Source organism: Gobius niger (assembly GCF_951799975.1).
Source record: "Gobius niger genome assembly, chromosome: 11".
NCBI classification, from domain to species: Eukaryota; Metazoa; Chordata; class Actinopteri; order Gobiiformes; family Gobiidae; genus Gobius; species Gobius niger.
Genome location: NC_136862.1, coordinates 1,464,273 through 1,480,275, shown reverse-complemented (window position 1 = coordinate 1,480,275; position 16,003 = coordinate 1,464,273). Strand labels below are relative to the sequence as shown.

At 34.7% G+C, this 16,003-nt stretch overlaps 1 protein-coding gene across 1 annotated transcript in view; it reads right to left on the bottom strand.

Moving 5' to 3' along the window:
- rsf1b.1 (remodeling and spacing factor 1b, tandem duplicate 1) overlaps positions 1–13,893 on the bottom strand; it is a 40,027-nt gene extending 26,134 nt beyond the window's left edge. The window contains exons 1-6 of the mRNA XM_079566754.1: positions 13,729–13,893; positions 8,214–8,305; positions 8,031–8,123; positions 6,119–6,324; positions 4,709–4,821; positions 1,925–2,367 (exon numbers count right to left, since the gene is read on the bottom strand). Coding sequence (XP_079422880.1) covers positions 1,925–2,367; positions 4,709–4,821; positions 6,119–6,324; positions 8,031–8,123; positions 8,214–8,305; positions 13,729–13,864 — 1,083 coding nt within the window. The 5' untranslated portion in view covers positions 13,865–13,893. The remainder of the gene's footprint in view (positions 1–1,924; positions 2,368–4,708; positions 4,822–6,118; positions 6,325–8,030; positions 8,124–8,213; positions 8,306–13,728) is intronic.
- Positions 13,894–16,003: the final 2,110 nt, after the last annotated feature.

The following is a 16,003-nucleotide window of genomic DNA, read 5'->3' as shown; positions in this document are numbered from 1 at the left end:
TCTTCAACAGACTTTTTGAAGTGACGGTTTACATGCTGACTTTTCCACAGCAGATTAGTTTGTAATGAGTTAATTTACTCATTTAGTTTTCCATGAGTAAAGTCGGCGACACTTTTAACCTCTCAACTCCCGCCTGAACCGAGACGATCTTTTTCCCCACGTCAGATTTTCTTTCTATCATTTTTTTTGTTGGGTATTCAACAACTCATTTTTGTAACTTTATTTTTTTTTTTGTCAAATTTTTATCACATTTTGGTCATTTTTTCTGTCATTTTTTTGTCATTTTTTTTATCATTTTTTTATCAAATTTATTATTGTTTTTTTTGACATTTTTGTAATTTTTTTGTGACATTTTTTTTTTGGTCACATTTTTATCAAATTTTTGTCACATTTGTCATTTTTTTGTCCATTTTTTGTGACATTTTTGCTACATTTTCATGAATTTTTAGTCATTTTTTTTGACAAATTTTAGTATTTTTTTGGTCAAATTTTTATCACATTTTGGTCATTTTTTCTGTCATGTTATTGTCATTTTTTAAATAAATTTTTTATCGTTTTTTGTCAAATTTTTGTCATTTTTTTGGTAAATTTGTTGTGACATTTTTGCTACATTTTCATCCATTTTTTGTCACTTTTTCGTCAAATTTGTATCACATTTTTGTTACATTTAGGTCATTTTTTCTGTCATTTTTTTTCACATTTGTAATTTTTTTGTCCATTTTTTTTTATCAATTTTTTGTCATTTTTTGGTCATATTTTTGTCAATTTTTTATCAAATTTTTATCGTTTTTTTGTCATTTTTTTTGTCATTTTTGGTCACATTTTCATCAATTTTTCATCACTTTTCATCAATGTTTTCTCGCTTTTTTGTCACATTTCCATCATTGTTTTCGTCTCAGTTCTGTTGCTATTTTCACACCTTTTTTCCAGAAGCTTTTGGATTGGGGTAAAGCCAAACTGGAGAAAATGTGCTCGGTTCAGGCGGGAGTTAAGGGGTTAAGAGAAGTTACATCAGAATCAAACAGATTTAACAGTTTAATGTTTATGTCTCTGTCCATCACAGACAGAGCAGCTCAGGTCCTAAAGCTCCTCAGTGCTTGTGCTTTATTTATGTCAGGGGTAGGCAACGTCAGGCCCGCCACTCTAGCTAAGCGCATAATCTCCATTTCAGCTTTACTCAAATCTAAAAGCTTCTCGACAGGAGAGCTTGGCCAGTGTAACACCTCACTTGAAAGCTAAGACCTGCAAAAATGATCGTAACTTTTTTGTTGCATTCTCGCAGCGTTTTTATGCTATTTTTGTTATGTTTTTATCAATTTTTCATCGCATTTTGTTGCCTTTTTGTGTCCGTTTGGTTGCATTTTCCCTTTTCTGTGCCTTTTTTTGTAGGATTTTCGCTACATTTTCGTTGTTCTCGTCATGTTTTTGTCGCTTTGATGTTGCTTTTTTGATTACTCTTTACTTTTGCCTCAGTTTTTGTTGCATTTTATCGCTTTATTGAGTAAAGCCGAATTAGAGAAAATGTGCTCGGTTCAGGTGGGGGTTAAGGAGACTTTTTAGTCACTGGGTTAGTTTTTCAGATGAATAAACCCCTGGGCATAAAACAGAGTCACCAGAAAGAATCAAAAAGAATCACCAGAACTGTTAGCGGCTAGTTAGCATCATTAGCCTGTATGTTGTAAACCCTGCAGACGTTTAGCTCTGGTTAAATCCAGCTCAGACTCTGGTTTAGGGAGAGTCGTCTGTAATAAAGTCAGCTCTATGTGGAATATTGGATTTGTTTGTTGTTACTTTCTCTCCTCAGAGCATGTGGTATCGGTGCATCCATTTCCCCCATATTTCCCCCTCTTTCTCCCTCATATTTTGCCATTGTTTTGAATACACGTCTTCCATTTGGACATGATCTTGTGGATATATTTCCCACCTCTGTCGTCGTCTCCATGGGCTCCTCCTTGATGGCCTTGGTTTCTGCAGAGGGTTTTTCCGAGGAGGTTTTTTCTGCAGAGAGTTTTTCTTCTGATAGTTTTTCTTCTGATGGTTTTTCTTCTGACGTTTTTTCTTCTGGAGGTTTTTCTTCTGGAGGTTTTTCTTCTGGAGGTTTTTCTTCTGAAGGTTTTTCCTCTGAGGGTTTTTCCACAGAGGATTTTTCCTCTGGAGGTTTTTCCTCTGAAGGTTTTCCAGGCGGCGGCTCGGGCTCCGCTTTGATCTCTGGAGAAACGCCGTTCACTGGAGACTCGTCCTCCTCCGTCTTCACCTTCGGCTCCGCCTCCTCTTCTTTCTTTGGAGACACCGGGACGTCGGCCGCCGCTTTGGCCGACGCTTTGAGCTCCTCGTCAGACGTGTCGTCGTCAGACTTCTTCTCTTTACCTGGAACTGAAAAAACATAATTACAAACATGGTGGAGAGATGAATAAAGAGATGAATAAACTCACATTTCGGTCATTTGATTTTGTCATTTTTTTGGTCATTTTTTTTATCACATTTTTGCAATTTTTTGTCACATTTTTGTTATTTTTTTGTCAAATTTTTTAAATATTTTTTTTCTTCACATTTTTATAATTTTTTTTGTCAAATTTTTTTCACATTTTTGTAATTTTTTTGTCAATTTTTTGTCATTTTGTTATCTTTTTTTAAATAATATTTTTTGTCAAATTTTGATATTTTTGTTTGTCAAATTTTTATCACATTTTTGTCATTTTTTGTCAAATTTTTGTCAAATTTTTGTCAAATTTTTGTCAAATTTTTGTCAAATTTTTTGTCACATTTTTATCACATTTTTGTCATTTTTTGTCAAATTTTTGTCAAATTTTTGTCATATTTTTGTAAGTTTTTGGTCATTTTTTTTATTTTTTGGTCAATTTATTTATCAAATTTTTGTCATTTTTTTTGGCACATTTTTTCCTTTATCGTCAATATTTTAACACATTTTAGTCATTTTTTTACTGCATTTTGGTCAATTTTTTGTCCATTTTTTGTCAATTTTTTATAATTTTTTTGTCACATTTTTATCACATTTTTGTCAATTTTTTGTCATTTTGTTGTCTTTTAATAATTTTTTTGTCAAATTTTGATATTTTTTTTGGTCAAATTTTTATCACATTTTTGTAATTTTTTGTCAATTTTTTGTAATTTTTTGTCATTTTTGTTATTTTTTTGTCAAATTTTTTAAATATTTTTTTTCTTCACATTTTTATAATTTTTTTTGTCAAATTTTTTTCACATTTTTGTAATTTTTTTGTCAATTTTTTGTCATTTTGTTATCTTTTTTTAAATAATATTTTTTGTCAAATTTTGATATTTTTGTTTGTCAAATTTTTATCACATTTTTATCATTTTTTGTCAAATTTTTGTCAAATTTTTGTCAAATTTTTGTCAAATTTTTGTAATTTTTTTTTCACATTTTTATCACATTTTTGTCATTTTTTGTCAAATTTTTGTCAAATTTTTGTCATATTTTTGTAAGTTTTTGGTCATTTTTTTTATTTTTTGGTCAATTTATTTATCAAATTTTTGTCATTTTTTTTGGCACATTTTTTCCTTTATCGTCAATATTTTAACACATTTTAGTCATTTTTTTACTGCATTTTGGTCAATTTTTTGTCCATTTTTTGTCAATTTTTTATAATTTTTTTGTCACATTTTTATCACATTTTTGTCAATTTTTTGTCATTTTGTTGTCTTTTAATAATTTTTTTGTCAAATTTTGATATTTTTTTTGGTCAAATTTTTATCACATTTTTGTAATTTTTTGTCAATTTTTTGTAATTTTTTGTCATTTTTGTTATTTTTTTGTCAAATTTTTTAAATATTTTTTTTCTTCACATTTTTATAATTTTTTTTGTCAAATTTTTTTCACATTTTTGTAATTTTTTTGTCAATTTTTTGTCATTTTGTTATCTTTTTTTAAATAATATTTTTTGTCAAATTTTGATATTTTTGTTTGTCAAATTTTTATCACATTTTTATCATTTTTTGTCAAATTTTTGTCAAATTTTTGTCAAATTTTTGTCAAATTTTTGTAATTTTTTTTTCACATTTTTATCACATTTTTGTCATTTTTTGTCAAATTTTTGTCAAATTTTTGTCATATTTTTGTAAGTTTTTGGTCATTTTTTTTATTTTTTGGTCAATTTATTTATCAAATTTTTGTCATTTTTTTTGGCACATTTTTTCCTTTATCGTCAATATTTTAACACATTTTAGTCATTTTTTTACTGCATTTTGGTCAATTTTTTGTCCATTTTTTGTCAATTTTTTATAATTTTTTTGTCACATTTTTATCACATTTTTGTCAATTTTTTGTCATTTTGTTGTCTTTTAATAATTTTTTTGTCAAATTTTGATATTTTTTTTGGTCAAATTTTTATCACATTTTTGTAATTTTTTGTCAATTTTTTGTAATTTTTTGTCATTTTTGAAAAGATTTTTTTTGTCACATTTTGTCACATTTTTGTCATTTTTTTTGTCAATTTTTTATCACATTTTTGTCATTTTTATGTCACGTTTTGTAATTTTTTTGTCACATTTTTGTCTTTTTTTTATACTTTTTTTTGTCACATTTTGTCAAATTTTTGTCATTTTTTTGTCACGTTCTTCAGTACTGAGTTCGTGCTACACGTGGATACCAAACTTCAGTGTTTGTGAATGAATCTGCGTGGGAGCGACTCAGACATGTCGGAGTCACTTCCTGGATTAAACTTCTCGTTACCTTCGGTCTGCGGTTTCTCCTCGTTGGCCTTGTTCTCCAGGTCTCTCTTCAGAAGCTCCGGGTCGATCTGCGTCTTCAGCAGCGCCACCACCTCAGCCAAGTCGTTCCTGTCCCTGAAACCCACACACAGAGTCACTCACACGGCTCCTCCTCCAGCTGTTCTGACCCCGAGGCCACACCTGCTCCAGCTGTTCTGACCCCGAGGCCACACCTCCTCCAGCTGCTCTGACCCCGAGGCCACACCTCCTCCAGCTGCTCTGACCCCGAGGCGACACCTCCTCCAGCTGTTCTGACCCCGAGGCCACACCTCCTCCAGCTGCTCTGACCCCGAGGCCACACCTCCTCCAGCTGCTCTGACCCCGAGGAGGAAAAGTGGGAAAATATGGAAAAACCCCAGTCCTTCTGTGTCTGCATTCATGAGCATTTCTCACCTCCTGCCCTCCAGTCCACAGGGGGGCGCCCTCCCTTCACACGTGACCTCCTGTACTGTGTGTTTCCCATGTGTATGTGTATGAGCTTTCACCTGATTTCTTCTGGGTTAGTGCTAGATGTTCTGCTCCGGAGGGACAGTCTGCTGTGAAAACGTGAGATATCATGACACAAATTAAGGTTAGGGCCAGGGAAATGGTTATAACCTCTTAACTCCCGCCTGAACCAAGAGGATCTTTTTCCTCACGTCATCACATTTTTTTCCCAACATTTTTTTGTTGGGTGTTCAACTTACATTTTTGTAACTTTTTTGTCACATTTTGTCACATTTTTGTCATTTTTTTGTCGATTTTTTCGTCAATTTTGAATAAATTTTTTGTCACATTTTTGAAATTTTTTCGTCATTTTTTTGTCACATTTTTGAAATTTTTTCGTCATTTTTTTGTCACATTTTTGACATTTTTTTGTCAATTATTTATCATTTTTTTTGTGACATTTTTGTCATTTCTTCGTCGATTTTTTGTCAATTTCTTGTGACATTTTTGTGACATTTTTGCCACTTTTTCATCAAAATTTCGTCACTTTTTTGTCACATTTCCATCATTGTTTTCGTCTCAGTTTTGTTGCTTTTTTCCAGCTTTTGGATTGGGGTAAAGCCAAACTGGGGAAAATGTGCTCGGTTCAGGTGGGAGTTAAGAGGTTAACCTTAAGGATTAGGGTTAGGATTAGGATTATTTGTATTTTTAGACAAACCAACTCATAGATCTATACAAACTCACAGCAGACCGTCCCTCTGGAGCAGACGATCTAGCACTAACCTTTCTTCTGTAAGGCACACTGAGTTGTCTTGTGTGTGGTGTAAATAAAGTTGCCTTTGAAGGACGTCAACAAATCCAGCTCTCAGGAGAAGAATCAAGTGAAACGGATCATGAACAGTGGAGAGGAACTGAGGAAGTGAGTAAGGATGAGCCGTTTCTTCACCTGACGATGCACCTCCAGGAGGAGCCGTCCAGGTCGTCCTGCTCCTCCGTGTACAGGCGCACGTTGTTCTCGCCGTCCAGCTGGTACCAGTACATCTGCCCGTCTTTGTCCCGCCCGATGGGCTGCACTCGCATCTTCTCCGCCTCCTCCTCGTTTATGGCGGCTTTGAACTTCACGTTGTCGTCGAACTGGATCTCGCACAAGTACTGAGGAACAGGAGCAGAAGTTAGGCTGGATTCATCTGCTCATGTGACCTTTATTTATGTCCAAATGCGGGACTAGAAATGGAACAAACATAAACAAACTCCCAAAGGTTAAAAAAATCAATTTACAAAACAGGTTTGTTTTCTCCACCTGTTCTGCTCACGGGTGAGTTCAGTAATGGAAACATGTTTAACCTCTTAACTCCCGCCTGAACCGAGAGGATCTTTTTCTTCACGTCATCAGATTTTTTTTTCCATCACTTTTTTGCTGGATATTCAACTCATTTTTGTAACTTTTTGTCAAATTTTTGTAATTTTTTTTGTCAAATATTAATCACATTTTTGTCAATTTTTTATCAAATTTTATTCATTTTTTTGCTACATTTTTTTTCATTCTTTTTAATTTTTTTGTCACATTTTCTGTAATTTTTTGTCAATTTTTTTGGCACACTTTTTCCTTTATCGTCAATATTTTAACACATTTTTGTCTTTTTTTTGCTGCATTTTGGTCAAATTTTTGTACATTTTTTGTAATTTTTTTTATCACATTTTGTCATTTTTCCTCAATTTTTTGTCAATTTCTTGTGACTTTTTCATCAATTTTTCATCACTTTTTTGTCAATGTTTTCTTCCTTTTTTGTAACATTTTTGTCATTTTTTGGTTATTTTTTGTCAAATTTTTGTAATTTTTTTGGTCAAATATTTATCACATTTTTGTAAGTTTTTGGTCATTTTTTTCCTTTTTTCGTCAATTTTTTATCAAATTTTATTCATTTTTTTGCTACATTTTTTTTCATTCTTTTTAAATTTTTTGTCACATTTTTGTCGTTTTTTCATTATTTTTTTATCACATTTTCTGTAATTTTTTGTCACATTTTTTTCATTTTTTCGTCAATTTTTTAATCAATTTTTAAGTCATTTTTTGACACATTTTTTGTCCATTTTTTGTCCTTTTTTTGGCACATTTTGTAACATTTTTGCCACTTTTTCATCAAGTTTTCGTCACTTTTGTCATTGTTTTCTTCCTTTTTTGTCACATTTTTGTCATTTTTTTGTCAAATATTTATCACATTTTTGTAAGTTTTTGGTCAAATTTAATTCATTTTTTTGCTACTTTTTTTTCATTCTTTTTAATTTTTTTGTCACATTTTTGTAATTTTTTCATTAATTTTTTATCGCATTTTCTGTAATTTTTTGTCACATTTTTATTATTATTTTTTTCATTTTTTCGTCAATTTTTTCGTCAATTTTTTGTCAATTTTTGTCACATTTTTTTCATTTTTCGTCAATTTTTTATAAATTTTTTGTAATTTTTTTGTAATTTTTTTGTCACGTTTTGTCAACGTTTTCTTCCTTTTTTGTCACATTTCCATCATTGTTTTCCCCTCAGTTTTGCTGCTATTTTCACAGCACAGGAGATGATCCTCAGTCCACTTTTTTGTAGAGCCAATGAGATTTTAGGGAAAAAGTTTTGAAATTCAAAATGGCCGTTTTTAACCTCTTCCCACCCGCCTAAACCAAATGCCTGCCGTCCTCTGTGGCTATAGGCCTGTGTAAAACCTCATTTGAAAGCTAAGACTGATCTTTTTCCAGCCCTAAACAAAGTCCCCCGTGAGCAGAACAGGTGGAGACTCCGCCCCGTTTCGTTTTCCGGGAGTCAGAGTCAGGCCCTGCAGCGCCTCGTCCTGAGTGAGGATGAAGAGTCTCACTTTGAGGATCGCCGTCTTGCTCTCCATGGACAGAGCCTGGTATCCTTTCTGCTCCATCTCCCAGGCCCAGGTCGTGTTGAAGTCCTGGCAGATCTGCAACGAGAGGGGACATTAACACGAGACACGGACCTCAGAGACCTCATGGACCTCTGAGGATAACTCTGAGGATAACTGAGGCGTTACCTTGATGAGGTATTTCTCCCATCGATCCGCCGACACCGACTTCCCGATTTTCCGCAGTAGCTTCACGTGAAGGTCCACCAGCAGCTTCGGAACTGGAGGAGGAGATAACAGACATTTGACTTTAATCCACAGTTTGAGTCCAATTACAGGATTCTGGATTAAATTTAAAAAGCTCAGTTCCATCTTCTGCCGCTTACGTTTGTTTATACTTATTACGGTTCATATTTCCAGAGCAGTTCCTGTCCTGCTGATCTTCTACAATGTTCCTGCAATGTTTTCAAATGTCCCATCGAAACCATAATATACAAAATTATTCTCTTTTGGAAACTTATATTCAAGCATAATAAACAGCCGTGTGGACGTGTGTGGAGAAACAAGTTTATTAATAGGTTTTATTTCAGAACCGTCTCTAAAGGTGAATAATGAAGTTTTAACATGTAGAATCTGTGACACATTTGAAATTCGATGAACCCAAAAGAAACAGATCGTGAAGAATCTCCCAATATCAGTCGTAAGAAATCACGATGATGAAGAGGATAAATATAAGAGTCACTCTTTACATTAATGTTATTAACGAGCTTTTTAAAGAGATCATTTTCTCACAGCCTTTGGAAAAGAGAAAATAATAAAGATGTAAATGCTTTACATTCACAGAGTCGCCAAATTCAGTTTAATATTAACCTCTGAACCGAACCTGAACCCAGAGGATCTGTTTCCTCACGTCACATTTTTTTACATCATTTTTTTGTTGGGAATTAAACTCATTTTTGTAAGTTTTTCGTCAATTATTTTTGTCATTTTTTGTTATTTTTTTCGTCAATTTTCTTTAATCAAATTTTTGTCAATTTTTATGAAATTTTTGTCATTTTTTGTGACATTTTTGCCAACTTTTTCATCAATTTTTCATACCATTTTTAATCAATTTTTTATCAAATTTTTGTGACATTTTTGCCACTTTTTCATCAATTTTTCGTCCCTTTTTTGGCAATGTTTTCTCATTTTTTTCTCACATTTCCATCATTGTTTTCGTCTCAGTTTTGTTGCTATTTTCTCACTTTTGTTTTCCAGAAGCTTTTGGATTGGGGTACAGCTAAACTGGAGGAAATGTGCTCGGTTCAGGCGGGAGTTAAGGGGTTAAACACATTTATCCAACTAAAGATTTCTCCAAACAGACTGAACACGAGGCAGAGCTTCACTTGTAAATGACACTTTTGGTCTGATGTGGTGGATTCGGAGAACAGTTAATGACACACAATTTTGGTATTTTCGTCAATTTTTTATCACATTTTGGTCATTTTTTTGTTACATTTTGGTCATTTTTTTGGTCATTTTTTGTCAATTTCTTGTGACATTTTTGCCTCTTTTTCATAAATTTTTCGTCACTTTTTTGTCAATGTTTTCTCACTTTTTTTTTTGTTTGTTATTTTTTTGGTCAATTTTTTTTGACACATTTTGGTCATTTTTTTGTCAATTTTCTTTAATAAATTTTTTGTCGTTTTTTATGAAATTTTTGTCATTTTTTTGTGACATTTTAGCCACTTTTTCGATTTTTTTTTAAATCAATTTTTTGTTGTTTTTTAATCACATTTTTGTGACATTTTTGTAATTTTTTGTGACATTTTTCATCATTTTTTCGTAATTTTTTGGTCACTTTTTATATATTTTTTTGTGACATTTTTGCCACTTTTTCATCAATTTTTCGTCATTTTTTTGTCAACGTTTTCGTCACTTTTTTGTCACATTTCCATCATTGTTTTCTTGCTATTTTCACAGCTTTTTTCCAAAAGCTTTTAGATTTGGGTAAAGCCAAACTGGAGAAAATGTGATTGGTTCAGGTGGGAGTCAACATGTGTTTTCCAGACTAAACGTAACATCACTCACTGGAGGAATGAGCTGAAACTGTAAAATAACTCTTTAATCCTGATTAACTGGCTTCTTTTAAAGACAATTCTGCTCTTTTATTATAGTACAGGAAGTGCAGTCCCTCAGTGAGACTTTCCCTTAAACCTGATTTGTTTGTTTTTGCTTCTTTAATAGAAAATAAATTGCAAACAAAGCGGGCGCTAAACCGGAAATACGGGTACTTTCACATTAAAAGAGGTTTAAAAACGCTCCTTTCCAGCTTCACGTCATCACTAATCCACGTCAAACTAAACTATTATGAAGCACAATCACGGATATAAAGCGAAAAGGCTTCACTGTACAAGTATTTCCCGAAAACGTTGAGTTATTTTATCGTTCGCGGCGGAAACCGGAAGTTCCCGCTGTTATTCTTTGTGGCTCCGCAAAAGCACCACAGGCGAGAAATTAAGTGGACAATATTACGTCAATGGAAAACAACTGCATATATATTTAAATAAAGCTCTACGGGCGGTTTGTGCTCGTGTTGTCCCCGCAGGAAAAGCCCCCCCTGAGCCGCGGAGTCTCCATCACCGCCCGCTGTCCACTCCGCTCCCGCTAAAGGATAAAGCCACGGCTCCAAATAATCAAACCCCCGAATGAAAAATGACCCCAAACCGAGAGGAACCCCCGGGCCCCCGAGACCGAGGCGCGTGGGCCGGGCGGTGCGAGGCGCGAGAGCCGCGGGGGGAGGCGGAGAGGCGGCTTTAGGAGGCGAGAGAGGCGCAGAAAGACACAATAACACAAGGCTAACAGCGCCGCTAGCCTGTTAGCGTCGTTAGCATCACGGAGCGGGGGGGTCTGCGGCCCGGAGCCCCCGCACCGTCACGGCAGCGGATCTGCGGCAGCGGATCTACGACACAAGCCTGAACCGGGCACGTAAACGTAAATAACACACGTAAAAATAGTGACGAAAACGAGGATGAAAACGCAACAAAAAAAGATGAAAACGCAACAAAAAAAGATGAAAACGCAACAAAAAAAGATGAAAACGCAACAAAAATGTGACAAAAACGCAACAAAAATGTGACAAAAACGCAACAAAAAAAAGATGAAAACGCAACAAAAAAAGATGAAAACGCAACAAAAATGTGACAAAAACGCAACAAAAAAAAGATGAAAACGCAACAAAAATGTGACAAAAACGCAACAAAAAAAAGATGAAAACGCAACAAAAAAAGTGACAAAAACGCAACAAAAAAAAGACGAAAACGCAACAAAAAAAAGATGAAAATGCAACAAAAAAAGATGAAAACGCAACAAAAAAAAGACGAAAACGCAACAAAAAAAAGACGAAAACGCAACAAAAAAAAGATGAAAACGCAACAAAAAAAAGATGAAAACGCAACAAAAAAGTGACGAAAACGCAACAAAAAAAAGATAAAAAAAGCAACTAAAAAAGATGAAAACGCAACAAAAAAAGGCGAAAACGCAACAAAAATGTGACAAAAACGCAACAAAAAAAAGGGACAAAAACGCAACAAAAAAAGACGAAAACGCAACAAAAAAAGGCGAAAACGCAACAAAAATGTGACAAAAACGCAACAAAAAAATTTGTCAAAAACGCAAAAGCAACAAAAAAGTGAGAAACAAGTGACAAAAACACGACATGAAATAAAATCAAACGCATTTTCTCCGGTTCAGCTTTACTCAAATCTAAAAGCTTCTCGATGCCGATGGGCCAGTGTGACGCCTCATTTGAAAGCTAAGACCTGCGTAACTGATGTGTCATCGCATTTTGATCACGTTTTTGTCATGTTTTTATCTCTTTTTCATCATTATTTTCCACTTTTTTTCCCGCGGTTTTGTCGTGTTTTCATCCATTTGTCGTCGCTTTTCTGTTGCTTTTTCATCCTCGTTTCCGTCTCCATTTTGCTTTTTTAGATTTGGTTAAAGCCGATCTGGGGAAGCCGCGGTTTGTTCAGGTGCCCAGAAGCCCCTGAGACTTTTTCTAAGGTGTAAAACACTTCATTTTCTTAAATCTAACTCTTAAAACATAGTTATTTCTGTTGTTGTGACTCAGCACGAGTTTAAAATAAAGCAGTTTTGAACTCTTTTGTCACTTTTCTGCTGGATTTTTTGTCATTTTTTTGGCTTGATTTTTGCCATTTTTTGCTGTTTTTTTTTGTCTTTTTTTGCTTGATTTTTGCCACTTTTTTCTGGATTTTTGTCTTTTTTCGCTATTTTTTGGGGGGTCTTTTTTTGCTGTTTTTTTTTCCTTTTTTGCTGGATTTTTGTCACATTTTTCTTGAGTTTCTGTCATTTTTGCCGCTCTTTTTGGGTCACTTTGTAGCGTTTTTTCGTTGCGTTTTCATCCTCATTTTCTTCTCGTTTTTTTGCCTCTGTTTTGAAGAAGCTTTTAGATTTGGAGAATTTGGAGAAAACACGTTCAGGTGGGAGTTAAGAGGTTAAAGGTTCTACGATGGGTCAAAACGTCGTTCACAAACAAAGATCGATGTGATTTAAATAAACAGCTCAAGCTCGGAAAAATCTGCTGTTTTCCGACCAGCCACCAAAACATAAACAATAACAGCGACGCTCCCTATTCTTTCTGCGTTTGTGGCATTAAAATTTACTAACTGGGCATTAAATAAAAACCTACAAAACCCGGGGAACCGACGACATAAGGACAGAGTGTTCGATATTATCTTGTAGACGAGATATTAGGGCTGAACGACAAAAACATTATCGCGATATTTCACTGAACCCTTTCAACACGACATGTTCCATTCTAATAAAACAAGACTAAAAATGAACTAAATTAGTGAATATTGAGTGAGTTTTCTGAGTTTGCAAAAAAATAAAATAATAATCTTTTATTGTGGCTTCTCGCGATATTGATATTGCAGCATTTAACCCCTTAACTCCCGCCTGAACCGAGCACATTTTCTCCAGTTTGGCTTTACCCCAATCCAAAAGCTTCTGGGAAAAAGGTGAGAAAATAGCAACAAAACTGAGACGAAAACAATGATGGAAATGTGACAAAAAAGTGACAAAAAATGTATGAAAAAGTGGCAAAAATGTCACAAAAATGTCACAAAAAGTTACAAAAATATAACAGAAATGTGATAAAAAATGACGAAAAAATGACAAAAATGTGATAAAAAATTGACAAAAAAATTACAAAAAATTTACAAAAAAATAAATAAAAAATTACCAAAAAAAAGACACAAATGTGACAAAAAATGACAAAAATGTGATAAAAAGTTGACAAAAAAATGACACTGAGTTGAAAACCCAACAAAAAGATGTTGGAAAAAAAATGTGATGACGTGAGGAAAAAGATCCTCTCGGTTCAGGCGGGAGTTAAGAGGTTAATATTACGATACGATATTTTTTTACGATATATAGTGCAGCCCTTGTAGAACTACACACGGCACGGACATGCGCGGTTACGCCACGAGTCTACGACGCTTTTATAAACATGAAACTTGGAGAAAGTGTCAGACATTCGCGCCTGGACGCGGTCGTAGATCCGCGGTCGTGGATCCGCTGCCTCCCGGTCGCAGGAGTCCGCGGGAGGAGCGTTATTAAATGCACCTCCGAAGCGTCTCCTCTCCTCCGCCTCCTCCTCCTCCTCTCCCCCGCCGCTCCCGCCGCCCTCCCCGGGGCTCACCTGAGGATGTGTCCCGTAGGTAGCGCTCCAGCTGCGGGAAGGTGAGCTCGGGCAGGTCCAGCAGAGCTCCGTACCGCTCCAGGAACGAGCAGACGGCGGCGTAGCTCGGACACAGACCCGCGGCACAGGCAGCCATCTTTTCTTCACACACACACACCGCCGCGAGAGCTCACTTCCGCCGTGTCAGAGTAAAAGCACGGGCCGAGCGCTTACTGTGAAAGGCACCGGAAGTGACGCTCCACAGTAAAAGAAAAAAAAAAAGGATTTGTTTTTTTTAAATAAATGTAAGCGTGAAAACAAAAACAAAAATAAAACGAAAAAAATAATGTAAATATATATTTTAAATCAATGTTAACGGGAAAACATAAAACAAACAAAAAATCATTCAATAAATAGATTTTTGTTTTTTGCCATGTTTTGGTAAAAAAAAAACATGACGAAAACACGATTTAAAAAAACAACATAAAGATAGAAACATTTTAAAAACATGTATTATTTCCCACCATGTATTAGTCTTTTAATGTAGAGCACTGGGGGAACGTATTTTGGTTAACCTCTTAACTCCCGCCTGAACCGAGAGCATTTTCTCCAGTACAGCTTTACCCAAATCCTGTAGTGTAACGCCTCAAGCTAAGACCTACAAAACTAAATTGATCTTTTTCCTCACATCATCAGATTTATTTTCATCACTTTTTTTGTTGGGCAGTCGTCTCATTTTTGTCAAATTTTCGTGACTTTTTTTGTCACGTTTTTGTCAATTTTTTGTGAATTTTTTGTCACTTTTTTGTCAATTTTTTGTCACTTTTTCATCAGATTTTTGTCCAATTTTTGTCCATTTTTGTCATTTTTTGGGGGAAAAATTTGTACATTTTTTGTCACTTTTTCATCAAATTTTTCTCACTTTTTGTCAAAATTTTTTTGTCACTTTTTTGTCCATTTTTTGTCACTTTTTGGTCAATTTTTTGTAAATTTTTTGTCACTTTTTTGTCCATTTTGTGTCAATTTTTTGTCACTTTTTCGTCAAATTTTTGTCCATTTTAGTCCTTTTTTTGGACATTTTTTGTCCAATTTTTGTCACTTTTTCGTCAAATTTTTGTCACTTTTTTGTCCAATTTTTGTCCATTTTTGTCATTTTTTTGGAAATTTTTTGTACATTTTTTCTCCCTTTTTTCACATTTTCATCCTTGTTTTCGTCTGTTTTGTTGCTATTTTCTCACCTTTTTTCCAGAAGCTTTTGGATTGGGGTAAAGCTGGAGTAAATGTGCTCGGTTCAGGTGGGAGTTAAGGGGTTAAAGGAGCTGCTGAGGGGCGAGATTTCCCCTAGTAACACTTTTCTGTGCGTATTTCCTCATATTACATGTAATACACAAACCATCCACACGGGGGCTCCCGCGGCCTTCATACTGTATAATGTAATTTCTCGCTCAGCCAAATGTTCCCTGACTTGTTCTGAATAATGTGGTAACAGTTTGTAATGACAGACCGACATTTAAACAAGCGCCGTTATTGGCCACTAGAGGGGGCTGTTTGTCTTCATGAGAGAAACGCGTCGAACACAGATCACGCATGCGGCGCTCCCAGCGGTTTAAAACAGGAACTGCAGCTGAACTCAAGACTCACGTTCCATTTGAAAGCTAAGAACCTCAGCTGGACACAGACAAACCAGACTCCTTTTCATTGCAGCTATGTTTATTTCACATTTCTCGTACACAATAAATACAGTTTGACGTAAATGTGTCCAAACCTGAAATGGAAACGGAGCAAAAACTCGTCGGGTTTTTACACTTAAAATCAGGGTTAAAATAACGTGTGTTTCTACGGCAGCAGCGAAGTGTTTTTTTTTTATAATAATAAACTTTATTGATGCCAGAATCGCAACAAAGCTGTGAATATTTTATCTCTCAGGATTTGCAAACGTTCCATCAAACAAAGGAAATGTGGAAATCCAGAAGCAAATGAGACACGAGAAGAAACTCAGCACAAACACTCCAGTTTGGCTTTACCCAAATCGAAAAGCTTAACCTCTTAACTCCCGCCTGAACCGAGAGGATCTTTTTCCTCACGTCATCACATTTTTTTCCCATCATTTTTTTGTTGTATTTTCAATCATTTTTGTAACTTTTTTGTCACATTTTTTGTCATTTTTTGGTCAAATTTTTATCAATTTTTTGTAATTTTTTCGTCATTTTTGGAATTTTTATTGTCAATTTTTTTTTTATCACATTTTGGATTTTTTTTTGTCAAATTCTTTTCACATTTTGTCACATTTCTGTCA